Here is a 15,852-nt window from a genome sequence, read left to right as displayed (position 1 = left end):
CAGTTACCTCCGACCCCGCTCCTACCCGGTTTTTATCAGTACAGCATCATGAGCACAGGTGCTGCCAATGACCAGCTGTGTGGCCTCCGACAGGCCCCCTTATCGCTTCCCGTCCTCAGTTTCCTCATCTGTAAAACAGGGATGATGACAATAATTGGTACCTCAGGGGCTGTTGGGAGCATCGTGTGGGGTCCTTGGTGTTCTCAGCTTGGGGCCCGGCTGGCGGTGCGGATTCCATAACGGTTTCTTGGTACGGCTGTGATTATCACTCCCTGGGTTCCGCCTTGCATCCTGGAGAGGTCTGACGGTGCCTTTGGAACAAGCAGGCTGGTTATGGATTTCCAAGATGGCCGTGCTCAGGGATAACTTACATAGACCCCCAAGGTGCCCAGTGGATATTGTCTGACATCCATGGAAGGGGAGATAGTTTTTAAACAAATACACAGTATACACATTGGGGGGCTAACACTGGTCATTATGATCGTTTCAGAACTGAGGAGACAACACCTATAGCAGTCGTAGATTGTGGAGGAGGACAGAGCAGCTGGCCAGTGAAACCAGCCCTCTCACTGGGAGCCTGAAGCCCATAGAGGGGAAGGGAGCAGGGACAGTGGACCTTCTCAGGTGCCAGCAGGGATGTGGTCTTCACCTGGCCTCCCTCAGAGGCCGTGGTGCGCTGCGGGGACATGAGCCAATGCGTGGGAGAACGCCAACCCAGCTGTAAAATGCCTGGCGACCTGTAGAGGGGAATGTGGAACCAAGACCCAGTTCTTATCCGAGTCCCCCAGGACATCACCCTAGGCCCTGCTTGAGTCCAGAGGGGGGTCTCCTTGCTGCTCTCCTGGGCGGGAATGCCCTTCCACTTGGTATCACTTGGTCTTAGGAGGACCAGGGCTATTAATTATGGCCTTTTCATTGAATAAATTCAGTTAAAGGTGTTTTTATTGAATATCCCTTACACCTTTGTTGGTATTATTAGAGTAGCTGGCATAATAAGGAGGAACAAGTGTTTAAATGTTCATAAAAAAAAAAAAGTCTGACTGCAAAGGAAAAGTCACATTTCACTGCAGGAGTCCAGTTGTGTGTTGGTTCCCACGCATCACAATAAAAAATGATGTTTTCTCAATGTTTGCAAATTTCTACTTCCCTGGAACCTCTAATACATGAGGCAGGCTGCATTAAAATTTCTCCAGGGTTTCATTATTGCCAGAGTTATACCAGAAGGCATCCCTGAAACATCCACGGCCAGGTACAAAGATGGATAATAAAAAAAAACACGTGCAAATACCCGCCGTGATGTCTCCATCGCGGTGTGTGATTTACAGGGCGTGTCCACATACGGGGGCTCATTCGGTCTCCCCAGCCCTCTTCGGAGTCAGGTATATTTTTCCCGCTCTGCTGATGAGGAAATCAAGGCGCAGAGAGGTTAAGTGACTTGATTGAATTCACCCTTCTGGGGACATCCGGGCAGAGGTACGAAGCTGCCCAGGGCTCTCGTGACTGAGAGATGTCAGGGGGGTTTTGCATTTGAGAAAGACATCCAGGGGCTCTCTTTAGAGCCAGCAGCGCAAAGAAGACCCAGTGTGGGTTTCCACAAGTTGGTACTAAAAATGTCTGAGAAAGGAAGAAGGAAACAAGTGAGGAAAGATGCAGATCCTGGGTTCTGAGTCGCCAAGCTTGATTTATTGAGCAAAACGCAGCTGATGTTGCTAGGTCTGTAGGCCGGGTTGGATGCTGCAGGGTGAATTGCTTCTATGTAATGTAGCCCTTGACCTAGCAGTTGTACTCTCAGTAGCTACTGTGGCCTGCCTGGGCCACTAGCGTAAAGTCGCCACCTCTTGCTGCAGTGCAGCTTCCGGCTCACCTGTGGGCAGGTGGCCCTGAGTTCGAGGAGGGGTCCCAGGAAGGGGAGTGGGCCATCCCTAAGTCAGAAGCAGCCTGCTCACCAAGGGTCTTCTGCTGCATTTAAAAATGAGCCGTCCGAGACTACATTTGCCGCATGTTTAAAATATTTAGTGAATTTTCAAATAGAGAAATGTTCCGAGTGGCTCTTCAAAGACTTTCTGACATTGTTCAGTTCTTAAAAGTGAGCAGCCCCATGCTCAGGGCTACTGTTAGGCAAGAGATAACCACGAAGTGATAATATGGAAATGAACATTTTATTAAAGAAAGAAAGGGGGCATTGGAAAAGAGAATTATCTAGGGAGGGCCTTTGAGGGCTGGGAGATTTTTACAAAATCAGAAGCTGTCAGATCCTGGGGAGGCTGTCGCCTGTAGTGGATCCTGCCCTCGTGCAGAGGGAAGTCTTGGAACCAGAACGGTTCAGGGTGTTCAGGGTGTGGGGGTGACAAGTGGCCCTGAAATCCAACTCGGTGAATAAACACTACTCTTTCCCTCCTCATGGCGAATTGTGGACAGGTAACTTCCTCCCTACACTGCTCCAAGTTAGAGTTTTAGAAGCATTTTTTTTTTTTTTTAAACAAGAAGTGGAAACATCTGAGCTCTTGAGAACATGTAGCTACATGATTCCCAGCAGCTGCCATTTTGAGTTAAAAAAAATTTAATCGGCCATTTCAGCTGTAGAGCAGTCTTCACTGCTGGCCTGCCTAGGAGTTCTACATTTTCCTCTGATAGCCACATTCCTCACCAGGCACAGAACTTTCTAGAAAATATGTGGCCACCAGCTCCAGGAACAGGAAGTGCTTTGGAGCTACACAAGGAAACGAAGAGGAAAAAAGAGATTGGGGGAAGGGAGGTGGTCTGCCTTAAAGACATGAGCAACCGGAGCAGCTGTGACGTCCATCGATTAATTAGAGTGGCTGGAGCTGGGGTGAAGGGTACAGAAACGCTCTCTAATTTGAAGATCTATGACCTTGTAGGACGTGGCACTTCATTTGTGTGATTAGCTCCTGTGTCAGAAAGGGATGTTTATTTATCTTCTTATTTATTACTTATTTATTTCACCGCGTTCCAAAAAAGGATGCAAGGAGGAGTCTAAATGTGGCCGCTGGCCGGCTCTCCGATGCGCTGCCCGGGTGAGGCTTTCTGTCCCCAAGTACATTAGCTAATAAGCTGAGGACAGAGACGGTGCCTCCGGAGCAGCCGGGGCGTTCTGTTAGCCGAGAGCCGTGCAGGGGGGCAGGGCTGGCGTGTTGCCGGCCTCGGGAAGGCACCTGCCCTTTCCAAGGTGGGGAGCCCCCCTCAGGGGCTCCCGCATGAATTACTCAGCCGAACTGGGGGAGGACAATGACCCAGACACCCTGGAGAAAGAAAATGCCTCAGAACTTCTCCTTGTGGTGTTTCTAAAAGGGAGGGGAGGCTGAACTTTAGAATTCCTGTTTGATTTCTGTCCTGCCTACCTACTGCCTTCTCACCACCAAACACACAGACAGGAGAGTGAAATCATTCTTGTGGGATACTCGTAAAAGCACAGCTCGGTTTCCAGCGTGTGTCCTGGTCTGGCTGGGTCTGTGGTCCGGGTGAATCTCCACCCTGCCCTTGGACAGCATGACACCTTCTTGGGGAGGTCCTGGCCCACGGAAGTTGGCAAGCCTAATTTGGGAGAGAGGTGTGCACCACACTCAAGACTGAATTGGACAGAACTCAGGGCACTTGGTTCTCCAAACGGAGGTTTATGTGTCTATAAACACTGCTAAGAGTGCAGCCTTCCAGAAACATAATTAGTGGGTGGCAAACTCTCTGCCCGGGATTTCTGAAGTCCATCAGTTGATGGGTGGAGAGACTGGGATGAGGACTGTTTGCTCCACTCCCCTCCTCACCTTGCTGATTCTGGGATGGTAATTAATGTGCACTTTTGGCTTCTCCAGGGTGTTTGCAGCTACTGTAGTTTAATATCAGCATCAAAAATCTTCCAGGTACAGGAAAGTCTGAAAAAACAAAAGGGGCTTTTCGAGATCACAGATGCCATGTCTTGCACCAGGTCTGAGGTGGGATTCCTGTTCCCCTCCTTCGGCTGGTGAGTCCGATGATGGAAGACAAGGCCTGTCCCCACCGTCTCCTTACGTAAAGCGTTAGGAGAGGGTCAGGCTGGAAAGCAGCCGCGGTTGGGAGGGCGCCCTCAAGTCGGGTTCCAGATGAAATGTTCAGCCTCCATTTTGTGACCACCCCAGTGACCGGCCAAGACTGGGACATTCTGGTCCTGTGCCTTGAGCGTCCACTACAATTTGCTGCCCGTGTCACCAGAGCCAGTTTCTAACAAATCAGCACTTGCCGCTGTTCATCCTGACTGCCCTGTCAGATTTCAGGATGTTCTTTGATTCCTTGGTTTTCTGGCAAAGGACTTCGAAATACTCATTTGGGCCAATTTCTCCCCCTTCCCCCACCCCAGGGGTCTCTGGAGGCGGAACTGTACACTGAGGTTGTGTGTGAGGACACGGTGGGGGCGGCTGTCACACAGTAGTAGGTCTTCACAGTGTGTTACGTTTTTCCTGTTCCTGAATATCCATGTTCAGTCGGGCGGTGCGTTCTGCGCAGACACTGGTGTATGAAACACTAGAATTTCCTCTAGCTAAAATCCCTAATGTTGCAGACGTATCACAGCCATTTCTTTTAAAGAAAAAAAATCGTTTGCAAAACAATACTGTTTGAGTTTTGGTAGAACTTCCTTGAATCAAATATTGTCTGGATCTGGTTCTCAAGGAGCAAGGGGAGGGGGGCTGCTGCCCCTCAGGGAACACCGGTCTGGAGACACTTGGTCTGCACCACTGGAGGGGGCTGCTTGTGGCATCTCCTAGGTGGAGGCCAGGGATGCTGCTGAGCATCCATGGTGCACAGGAAAGGACCCCCCGCCCCCAGAATTATTGGGGTCAACAGTGCCTTGACTGAGACCCTCGTCTAGGCGGTTTTGAGCACGGCTGGGTGAGATCCGCCCTGGCTTTTGGTGTAGTTCAGCCTTTTGTAGACTACTTACGGCCGGAACCAGGCATTGTCACAAGCAAATAAGAACATCTTTACTTTGGGGGAGCAGAGTGAGGCCTACAGAACTGACCTAACCTGCCGAAGTCCAGCTGCCTGGGCCGCCTCCCAGCCGGGTGGAGCCAAGCCGGGCCTGCGGGGCGGCCCTGCAGCCTCGGCTCCGCGGTGCCCGCGCCCCTGCTGCTTCTCACGCTCTGTCTGCCTTTCTGTCCGTGTGTCTCCCCAGGTAAAGATGAGCCTTCCAGCTACATTTGCACAACATGCAAGCAGCCCTTCAACAGCGCGTGGTTCCTGCTGCAGCACGCGCAGAACACGCACGGCTTCCGCATCTACCTGGAGCCCGGGCCGGCCAGCAGCTCGCTCACGCCGCGGCTCACCATCCCGCCGCCGCTCGGGCCTGAGGCCGTGGCGCAGTCCCCGCTCATGAATTTCCTGGGCGACAGCAACCCGTTCAACCTGCTGCGCATGACGGGCCCCATCCTGCGGGACCACCCGGGCTTCGGCGAGGGCCGCCTGCCTGGCACGCCGCCGCTCTTCAGCCCGCCGCCGCGCCACCACCTGGACCCGCACCGCCTCAGTGCCGAGGAGATGGGGCTCGTCGCCCAGCACCCCAGTGCCTTCGACCGAGTCATGCGCCTGAACCCCATGGCCATCGACTCTCCCGCCATGGACTTCTCGCGCCGGCTCCGCGAGCTGGCGGGCAACAGCTCCACGCCGCCGCCCGTGTCGCCGGGCCGTGGCAACCCTATGCACCGGCTCCTGAACCCCTTCCAGCCCAGCCCCAAGTCCCCGTTCCTGAGCACGCCGCCGCTGCCGCCCATGCCCCCCGGCGGCACGCCGCCGCCGCAGCCGCCCGCCAAGAGCAAGTCATGCGAGTTCTGCGGCAAGACATTCAAGTTCCAGAGCAATCTCATCGTGCACCGGCGCAGCCACACGGGCGAGAAGCCCTACAAGTGCCAGCTGTGCGACCACGCGTGCTCGCAGGCCAGCAAGCTCAAACGCCACATGAAGACGCACATGCACAAGGCCGGCTCGCTGGCCGGCCGCTCCGACGACGGGCTCTCGGCCGCCAGCTCCCCGGAGCCGGGCACCAGCGAGCTGGCCGGCGAGGGCCTCAAGGCAGCCGACGGTGACTTCCGCCACCACGAGAGCGACCCGTCGCTGGGCCACGAGCCCGAGGAGGAGGACGAAGAGGAGGAGGAGGAGGAAGAAGAGCTGCTGCTGGAGAACGAGAGCCGGCCCGAGTCGAGCTTCAGCATGGACTCAGAGCTGAGCCGCAACCGCGAGAACGGCGGCGGCGGGGTGGCCGGGGTGCCGGGCGCGGGCGGCGGCGTGGGCGGCGCCAAGGCGCTGGCCGACGAGAAGGCGCTGGTCCTGGGCAAGGTCATGGAGAACGTGGGCCTGGGCGCGCTGCCGCAGTACGGCGATCTGCTGGCCGACAAGCAGAAGCGCGGCGCCTTCCTGAAGCGCGGCGCGGGCGGCGGTGACACGGGCGACGACGACGATGCGGGCGGCTGCGGCGACGCGGGCACGGGCGGCGCGGTCAATGGGCGCGGCGGCGGCTTCGCGCCGGGCGCCGAGCCCTTTCCCGGGCTCTTCCCTCGCAAGCCCGCGCCGCTGCCCAGCCCCGGGCTCAACAGCGCGGCCAAGCGCATCAAGGTGGAGAAGGACCTGGAGCTGCCGCCCGCCGCGCTCATCCCGTCCGAGAACGTCTACTCGCAGTGGCTCGTGGGCTACGCGGCGTCGCGGCACTTCATGAAGGACCCCTTCCTGGGCTTCACGGACGCGCGCCAGTCGCCCTTCGCCACGTCGTCCGAGCACTCGTCCGAGAACGGCAGCCTGCGCTTCTCCACGCCGCCCGGGGACCTGCTGGACGGCGGCCTGTCGGGCCGCAGCGGCACGGCCAGCGGTGGCAGCACGCCGCACCTGGGGGGCCCGGGCCCCGGGCGGCCCAGCTCCAAGGAGGGCCGGCGCAGCGACACGTGCGAGTACTGCGGCAAGGTGTTCAAGAACTGCAGCAACCTGACGGTGCACCGGCGGAGCCACACCGGCGAGCGGCCTTACAAGTGCGAGCTGTGCAACTACGCGTGCGCGCAGAGCAGCAAGCTCACGCGCCACATGAAGACGCACGGGCAGATCGGCAAGGAGGTGTACCGCTGCGACATCTGCCAGATGCCCTTCAGCGTCTACAGCACCCTGGAGAAACACATGAAAAAATGGCACGGCGAGCACTTGCTGACTAACGACGTCAAAATCGAGCAGGCCGAGAGGAGCTAAGCGCGCGGCCCGGCACGCGCACCTGTGCAGTGGAACCGTCGCCAACTGAGAGAATGCTGACCTGACTTGCCTCCGTGTCACCGCCACTTAGCACCCCGCGTGTCCCCGGGGCCCAGGGGAGGCGGCACTCCAACGCAACCTGTGTCTGCGAAGTCCTATGGAAACCCGAGGGTTGATTAAGGCAGTAAAAATTGTGGAGCCTTTTAACTGTGCAATAATTTCTGTATTTATTGGGTTTTGTAATTTTTTTGGCATGGTACTTTTTATTATTATTCTTTCTGTTTAAATTCCTTTAAAAGATTTTGTTGGGTATCCATCCCTTCTTCATTTTTTTTTTTTAAACCCAGTAGTAGCCTGAGCAAATGACTCGCGAGCAGTGTAGAGGGGGAGCATATCTTTTAAATTATAATTTTGGGGGGTGGGTGGGCGCTGCTTTTTTGAAATTTAAGCTAAGCATGTGTAATTTCTTGTGAAGAAGCCAACACTTAAATGACTTTTAAAGTTGTTTACTTTTTTATTCCTTCCTCTTTTTTGGTCCTGAAATAAAAAGTGGCATGCGTTTTTTTTTGTTTTTGTTTTTGTTTTTGGGGTGGGGGATTGGATGTACAGCGATAACAATCTTTAAAGTTGTAGCACTTTGTTTCAGCATTGGAGTGGAGATGTAGCACTGATGATGTCCTGAGCAACGTAGGCCTTTTCTGTGTTGATTTCCACTTTGCCATTGTGGAAGGAAAACTTTTAGTGGTGGTGCTGGGGCGGGGGGTGCCCCACAAACTCGGCACCACCGGAGAAAGAGTTTTTGAGGGCTACTCCGGGAAATGGCCCAAGAGCATTCTGAGGTTGTGCATTACCAGCAGATACTATCATTTTCTTGGAATGTTGGTGTGCCCTGGGATGCTGTCTCTGCTATTTGCTGTAGATTAGGCTAAATAAAATGGGCTGAGGGTACTTTTTTGGGTAGATGGGGTGGCCTGCAGTGACACAGAATGGAAGAAACCAGCGGTGTTCTTTCAGCCTTCTTCTGGCTTGACAGCTTCTCTCTTTGTATCACCCCCACCCCCACCACACAAATCTCAAGTCAGAGGTTGCTACCAGTGGTAACTGATGATTCTGAAGCAGACAATGCCCTGATGGTGAATTGAGGAAGCTAGTGTTCTCATGTGATGCACACTGATGACATTATAGGGACGGGAGGATCCTGTGAATTTCTGTTCCCTTTTACTGTAAGAGCAGGGGAAGAGTTCCAACCGCAGGTGCCCAGCGCTACTTCCCAAGTGGTTTTGTTTTCTTTCTATCTCATTAGGTTGGAAGGTACTAAACATCAAACTGTTAAGGTTAGACATTTGAATTCTGTTGACCCGCACTTTAAAGCTTTTGTTTGCATTTAAATTAAATGGCTTCTAAACAAGAAATTGCAGCATATTCTTCTTTGGCCCAGAGGTGGGTTAAACTGTAAGGGACAGCTGAGATTGAGTGTCAGTATTGCTAAGCGTGGCATTCACAATACTGGCACTATAAAGAACAAAATAAAATAATAATTTATAGGACAGTTTTTCTACTGCCATTCAATTTGATGTGAGTGCCTTGAAAACTGATCTTCCTATTTGAGTCTCTTGAGACAAATGCAAAACTTTTTTTTTTTTTTGAAATGAAAAGACTTTTTAAAAAAGTAAAACAAGAAAAGTACATTCTTTAGAAACTAACAAAGCCACATTTACTTTAAGTAAAAAAGAAAAAAAAAAATCTTGGTTGAAGATAGAGGATATGAAAATGCCATAAGACCCAATCAAATGAAGAAATAAACCCAGCACAACCTTGGACATCCATTAGCTGAATTATCCTCAGCCCTTTTTGTTTTTGGGACAACGCTGCTTAGATATGGAGTGGAGGTGATTTACTGCTGAATTAAAACTCAAGTGACACAAGTTACAAGTTGATATCGTTGAATGAAAAACAAAACAAAAACAATTCAGGAACAACGGCTAATTTTTTCTAAAGTTAAATTTAGTGCACTCTGTCTTAAAAATACGTTTACAGTATTGGATACATACAAGGGTAAAAAAAAATTGTGTGTATGTGTGTTGGAGCGATCATTTTTTTTTTCAAAGTTTGCTTAATAGGTTATACAAAAATGCCACAGTGGCCGCGTGTATATTGTTTTCTTTTGGTGACGGGGTTTTAGTATATATTATATATATTAAAATTTCTTGATTACTGTAAAAGTGGACCAGTATTTGTAATAATTGAGAATGCCTGGGCATTTTACAAAACAAGAAAAAAAAAAAACCCTTTTCTTTTCCTTGAAAATGTTGCAGTAAAATTTAAATGGTGGGTCTATAAATTTGTTCTTGTCACAGTAACTGTAAAGTCGGAGTTTTAGTAAATTTTTTTCTGCCTTGGGTGTTGAATTTTTATTTCAAAAAAATGTATAGAAACTTGTATTTGGGGATTAAAAGGGGATTGCTACACCATGTAGAAAAAGTATGTAGAAAAAAAAGTGCTTAATATTGTTATTGCTTTGCAGAAAAAAAAAAATCACATTTCTGACCTGTACTTATTTTTCTCTTCCCACTTCCCTCTGGAATGGATATATTGGTTGGTTCATATGATGTAGGCACTTGCTGTATTTTTACTGGAGCTTGTAATTTTTTAACTGTAAGCTTGTCCTTTTAAAGGGATTTAATGTACCTTTTTGTTAGTGAATTTGGAAATAAAAAGAAAAAAAAAACAAAAACAAACAGGCTGCCATAATATATTTTTTTAATTTGGCAGGATAAAATATTGCAAAAAAAATTTGTATGTTGAGTCCTATTGTACAGGAGAAAAAGGGTTGTTTGACAACCTTTGAGAAAAAGAAACAAAAGGAAGTAGTTAAATGCTTTGGTTCACAAATCATTTTAGTTGTATATATTTTTGTCGGAATTGGCCTACACAAAGAACCCTTCGTGTTGGGCTTCACTCTGAACGCCCCGAACCTTGCATCAAGGCTCCTTGGTGTGGCCACAGCAGACCGGATGGGAAATTCTTTATTCATGTTGAGTGGAAAAAAAAAATCAGTTTTTGTAAAGATGTCAGTAACATTCCACAGAGTCCTCCCTTTCTCTAAGAGGCCATCTGTAAGATGTCAGATGTGGTGGAGAGAGAGCGAGAGAGCATCTTCCTTCTCTACCATCACTGCGGTGGCGGTCACCACCACCACCCCTCTCCCGCCCTTAAGAGCAGAAAGCAATGCAAACCGAGCTTCTTTAGTCCTTGAGAAAGAAAACATTAAACAAGCAAAAATGTAATGAAAGGAGCTGGTGTATCAGCTAGGTTCAGGCGAAGTGACCTGCTGCTGAGAACAGTGCAAATCGTATTTCAGGAAGGAGACCCCATCCTGGCCAAGACCTCTGTGCCATGGAGAGCGCTGGCCTCGCGCTGTCTTCCCTGCTTTGCTGCTTTGCTCTCCGAAACCTACATTCCGTCAGTTTCCGGATGCGGATGCGAGGGCCTGGGATGAATTCGGTGCCTTTCCATATCTTTCTCTCTCCTTCCTCTGCGCTTCCTCTCCACCCTCCATCCTCTGTCTGTCCTTTATTCATTTTTTTCATCTTTATTTGATTTCTTTTCTTTCTCCCTCTCTGTCTCTTTCCCTCTTTTTTTTTTTTGTAAAGCCGAGTAGCTTTAAGACAATAAAGTGGTGGTTTTTTGGATGAGGGAATAATACATTTTTTAAAAAATACCTATATCAGGAAGCCATTTTTTAATTTCAGGAAATGTAAGAAACCATTATTTCAGGTTATCAAAGTATAACCAAGCATCCTTTTGGGCAGTTCTTTACCAAATGCAAAAATCTTTCTTCTGGGAGCTTTTCTGTTCGATTCGATCTTTCCTCCTTGCCACTTACCTTTGCAAAGTTAAAAGAAAGGGGGAGGGATGGGGGAATAGGAGATAAAGCTGAGATTTCAGTTTCCTGCTGCCTGACCCGAAGACCCGGGGCTGCTCCTCCCTCTGCGCCCCCCGTCAAGGCCCTCGAGGGCCTCCACGGTGGTCCTCCTGTAGTCATAAAAGCTAGCCAGCGCTCACCAGCTTACACAAAGTCACCAGAGTGCCAGGACTAAGCCATCCTAAAGCACAAGGATTGTGTGTCTCTGTCAGCTGCAGAGAACAGAGAATTTTCTTTCTCTTTCGTGTTTAAAAAACCAACACGGAAGCAGATGACCCGGTGACAGAGGCCTCTAGCATGGGCGACCCAGCCACCTCAGGCCGGTTTCCACACTGCCACGACTTTGTTCAAAGTTGCCCCAAATTGGAATCCGCCACTTGCCATTAGAGGGTCTTTCATGGGGAGAGGAGGAGACTGAATTACTCTAAGCAAAATGTGAAAAGTAAGGAAATCAGCCTTTCATCCTGGTCCTACGTAACTGTCAGTGGAAGGTTTCGTTGAACACAGGCAAACCGTGATTTTGGTGCTCTTTGTATCTTAGCCCTGCAAAGCAAAGCTACGTTGATTTCAGTTGTTTGCATTTGTACTGGCAAGGCGAAATATTTTTATTACCTTTTCTATTACTTATTGTATGAGCTTTTGTTGTTTACTTGGAGGTTTTGTCTTTTACTACAAGTTTGGAACTATTTATTATTGCTTGGTATTTGTGCTCTGTTTAAGAAACGGGCACTTTTTTTTTTATTATGGATAAAATGTTGAGATGACAGGAGGTCATTTCAATATGGCTTAGTAAAATATTTATTGTTCCTTTTATCCTCTGTACAAGATTTTGGGCCTCTTTTTTTCCTTAATGTCACAATGTTGAGTTCAGCATGTGTCTGCCATTTCATTTGTACGCTTGTTCAAAACCAAGTTTGTTCTGGTTTCGAGTTATAAAAATAAATTGGACATTTAACTTGATCTCCAAACCTTGTCCTTTCCTGTGTCTTTTAAAGGTGGGGGTCGGACAGCTTATTTCCAAGGGTGAATGGAAGGTCTTTCTCTATTTTCTTCCTGACCCAGACCCTTAAGCCCGTATAGGGGAAGAGAGGAGAGAGTGGTCTGTGGGAGCAACGGTTCTCGCTGCCCCGACGCGGCAGCGTGCTTCAGAGCAGCGGTTCTCAGCTCGGGTTGCAAATTGGCATCTCCTGGGAGCTTTCAAAAATCTCAGTGCCCGGCATCAGAATTTTTTTAATGACCCAGGTGATTCTCCTACAGCCAAGTTTGAGAACAAGTGGTTTAAATGAAAAAGCACTTGGCTAGGAATTAGCAGACTAGTTAACCAGTCTAGTTTAACTCAGCTAACATTCATCAATACCTAGTGAGAGCCGCTGGGAGACGTGGAGGGATCAGAATCCGGTGAGAAGGAAGCCCTGCCCCAAGGGTCTAAAGGACTCTGTCCTCCAGCAGGTCCCCTCGGTTGTCTTATTTATAAAATGAGGTTGTTGGGCTAGTAGACAGCCTCTCTGACCATCGTGATGTTTAGCAAGATCACACAGAAGGACTTCCTTCTGTTCTCACGTGCCGGATGTTAACAGATTGGAGGCAACTTTCTTCTGTGATAATCAAACTCAGCTCTTGCAGAATGAAAAAGGCTTTAACTGGTTTTTCCCAGCGCTGGGCCTGGAGCAGCCAACACCATGGGCACGGAGGAAGGCAGGGTTCTGCCGGGTTCCAGCCACCGCGGCAGGAAGGTACCAGTGATTTTCTCCACGTGAGGGAGAGGCAGAGCCCACCCCTGAGAGTGAAGGAATCAAAGACCCACTGAAGTTTAGACCTCTCTCTTCCTAGGTTTCCTGCTCTTAGAGGGACAAAGAACATTCCATTCAAACCACTCTTGCAAACTCTCACTGGGCACTGACCGTGAACCAGGTACCGAGCTAGGCAGGCCGAGAATCCTCACGAGCAGACTTTGCAAAGAATGAAAAGAGCAAGCCATGCTCGCTGAGGTCCTTTGTGGGTTCTGCCCACAGGGAGGATAAGAGACACAAGGGCAGCGTGTTCCTCTATGTCCTGTCTTCGCCCAAACAAGCCATCATGCTCCCTGGCCATATCTAACCCCTGGACAAGAAGTGGGATTTGAACTCCAGCACCCGAAATGGAATTGACAGTCAGCCGGGAGACTTGCCCTGCTTCCTAGGAGGTTAGGGAGTAAGAATTCCCGGCGAGGAATTTCTCTTTTTCTTTTCTACAGGTCCTGGGGCTCCAAGTCTGTTTCCCCAGTTGGCTTTAAGACACAAGTGTTTGTGAGTCTTTGTGTTTCTTTCCCACCCAGAAAGCTGTGCAAATAGCAGAACTGAAATGCTCAGTTGCTTTCAGGTTGAAATAGAGGGATGTGCTCACCTCGGGGATACTCTTCATTTTAGGAGTGGGAGCAAACACCCAGGCTGACGACCAGCCACAGCTCGGGACGAGTGAGTTAGGCACTCGTGAACATGTCCTTCACTCCTGTGGCCTGGACATGTTTGGGGACCACCAGCGGAGCAAAGGAAAGGCTCAGATCAGCTCTCACCGTCGTCCCTTCAGTAACTGGCTCCGTGACCACAAGTCAGTCCCTTTCCTTTTCTGGGCCTCGGTCTCCCCGTCTGTAAGACGGAGGGTTAAGATGATCTGGAAGGAATCTTTCTGCCTTCAAACAGTTGAATGCTTCTGAGAGTGCAGCGCATGCTCAGAGGAACGAGGTTTGCTGGGAAGGTTAATGTCAGAAATGTCCCCTGTTCGGGTTACAAAAATCAGAGTAAGAGTGAGTTCTCAAGAACAGAAAGTCCCACGTTGTTGCGGGTTGTGACCCGGAGCCTTCAGTACTGGGCAAGTCACAGAGTCTATGTTTTCCAAGCTACCCCAGGCATGGTTTGGGGCATCCCAGCACGCTGCTGAACACCTCACTTTGGAACTGTAGGTCTGGAAATTAAAACTAGAATACATCCCTGTCCGCTTTGCAAACAAAACTAGATGAATAGCACCTGTTGGTTTTCTTTTTTAATGCTAATGGGATGGACATAGACAATGAGTCTCATGTCACTTTCCAGCCAGGGAGGGTAAAGATTCTGACAGTCTTGTGTGCAGCTGGAGCCTTGGTCACTGACCGCCTGCCCTGCGTAATCTTTAAAACAGCTTTATAGGATTCTGGTTACAGACCATCTACGATGCTCTAAAGCAGTCCGAACAGGGTGAGCTCAGAAGTGATTTAAGTCCCAAACAAAGGCTGAGCTGGGTGTCGGGACTGGGCAGACAGGAAAGCCTCTGGCCTGGTCTTTGCCCTGGTGGGTTCCTGTTCAAGGAGAGAGACAAGCTACCAAGCCGGACCTTGGGACAGAGTCATATGGGCCAAGAGGGGCGGAGAGGGAGCATTAGGGAAATCATGCTGCTTCTCCAATGATGAGTGAGGATATGCCAGGAGGATGAAGACCAGCAAGGGTGCAGTGGTGTGCCTTGCGGAGAGTGTGACACTGGAAATGCAGGGAGGTTTGAAAAGCCCAGCAAGCCCTTGGAGACCCAGAATCCAAGAGTTGGCTGAGACCTTAAAAGTCTTTTTTAGTATAACCCCGTCTAACACAGGAATCACCCCCCAAACCCTAAAGTATAGCACATCTGCCTGTTTACCCATCCATCCATGTATCCATCCATCCATACATGTATCCATCCATGCATCCATCCATATATCCATCCATCCATCCATCCATCCATCAATTCACAAGCTTGTTCATTTAATAAACATTTATCAAAGGCCTTTGCTGCATCACAGACCCTGCAGGGAAGCTAGAGATAAATGAAACCCACCTCTGCCTTCCAGGAGCTTACCCTTCAGTGGGCAGGATGGGACAGTCATCCACCTGCTCAATGATTCCCTAACTCCCCTGGAGTTCCTCCTGAGTACCCCACTCCCCCAGGCCTGGGGATGCAGTCCCTGCCCTGGAATGACTCCTGAGTAGCTGGGGAGGCTGTGAGTGAACAGACTGTCCTGGCTCAGTCTGTCGGACAGGAGCGCGGGTGCAGCAGGAGGCTGGAGGGAAACATTCACATCCTTCCTTACAGCTGAGGAAACCCAGTCCTTGTCCCACTGAGCCCTGCCATAGCCCAAACTGCCTCCCTGAACTGTGGTTTATTCTTCACAGACCATAATGAAAGTGAAGTGTGTTTCTGTGATCTTTTATAATTACGTAATTTTAATATAAAAAATGTCCAGTTTAGGGCACATCCCAGGATGTGAGCCCAGGAGTCCTGCCTAGAGGATGTGGGTGGTCCTTTACCTGTCAAAATCCTAAGGCACGATGGTGATGCCGGTGTGTCGTTCCTGGGCCAGGCCATATAAGGCATTTTTGGCTGAAAATGCACTGCAGGCTGTAGTTGGCAGAGGCTTGGCTGCCTCCCAGCAAAATAAGGAGCTACTGAGGGTGGCAGTTCCTTCTTCTCACCTTCTCTTTTTCTAGCTCTTCTTCCTCCTTTCCATCAGCAAGATCGTGCTGAGCATCTACTCCAAGTCCTGTGGTGCAGCGTGGAAGCGACTGTGCGGGGCCAACCGGTCGGTAAGTGAAGGAGAAATTAAGAGGTAGACCGCAGGTGACACCCAGACCCCCACCACCTTTCGCACTTGGCGTGACCCAGCCCTTTCTCCTGTGTGTAGAAGTATAATTGAGGGTTCGGCTTTGTTACCTGTATTATGTTTCAACCACATT

General features: G+C 50.0%; 1 protein-coding gene across 4 annotated transcripts in view; it reads left to right on the top strand.

Moving 5' to 3' along the window:
- BCL11B (BCL11 transcription factor B) overlaps positions 1-12,105 on the top strand; it is a 94,973-nt gene extending 82,868 nt beyond the window's left edge. For all 4 annotated transcript variants that reach the window (XM_069465289.1, XM_069465286.1, XM_069465287.1 and 1 more), the window contains one exon: positions 5,162-12,105. In XM_069465289.1, coding sequence (XP_069321390.1) covers positions 5,162-7,212 — 2,051 coding nt within the window. In that variant the 3' untranslated portion in view covers positions 7,213-12,105. The remainder of the gene's footprint in view (positions 1-5,161) is intronic.
- Positions 12,106-15,852: the final 3,747 nt, after the last annotated feature.

Source organism: Eulemur rufifrons, chromosome 2 (genome assembly GCF_041146395.1).
Source record: "Eulemur rufifrons isolate Redbay chromosome 2, OSU_ERuf_1, whole genome shotgun sequence".
In the NCBI taxonomy this organism is placed as follows: domain Eukaryota; kingdom Metazoa; phylum Chordata; class Mammalia; order Primates; family Lemuridae; genus Eulemur; species Eulemur rufifrons.
The sequence above is the reverse complement of the archived record's forward strand: the minus strand, read 5'-3'. Positions and strand labels throughout refer to the sequence as shown.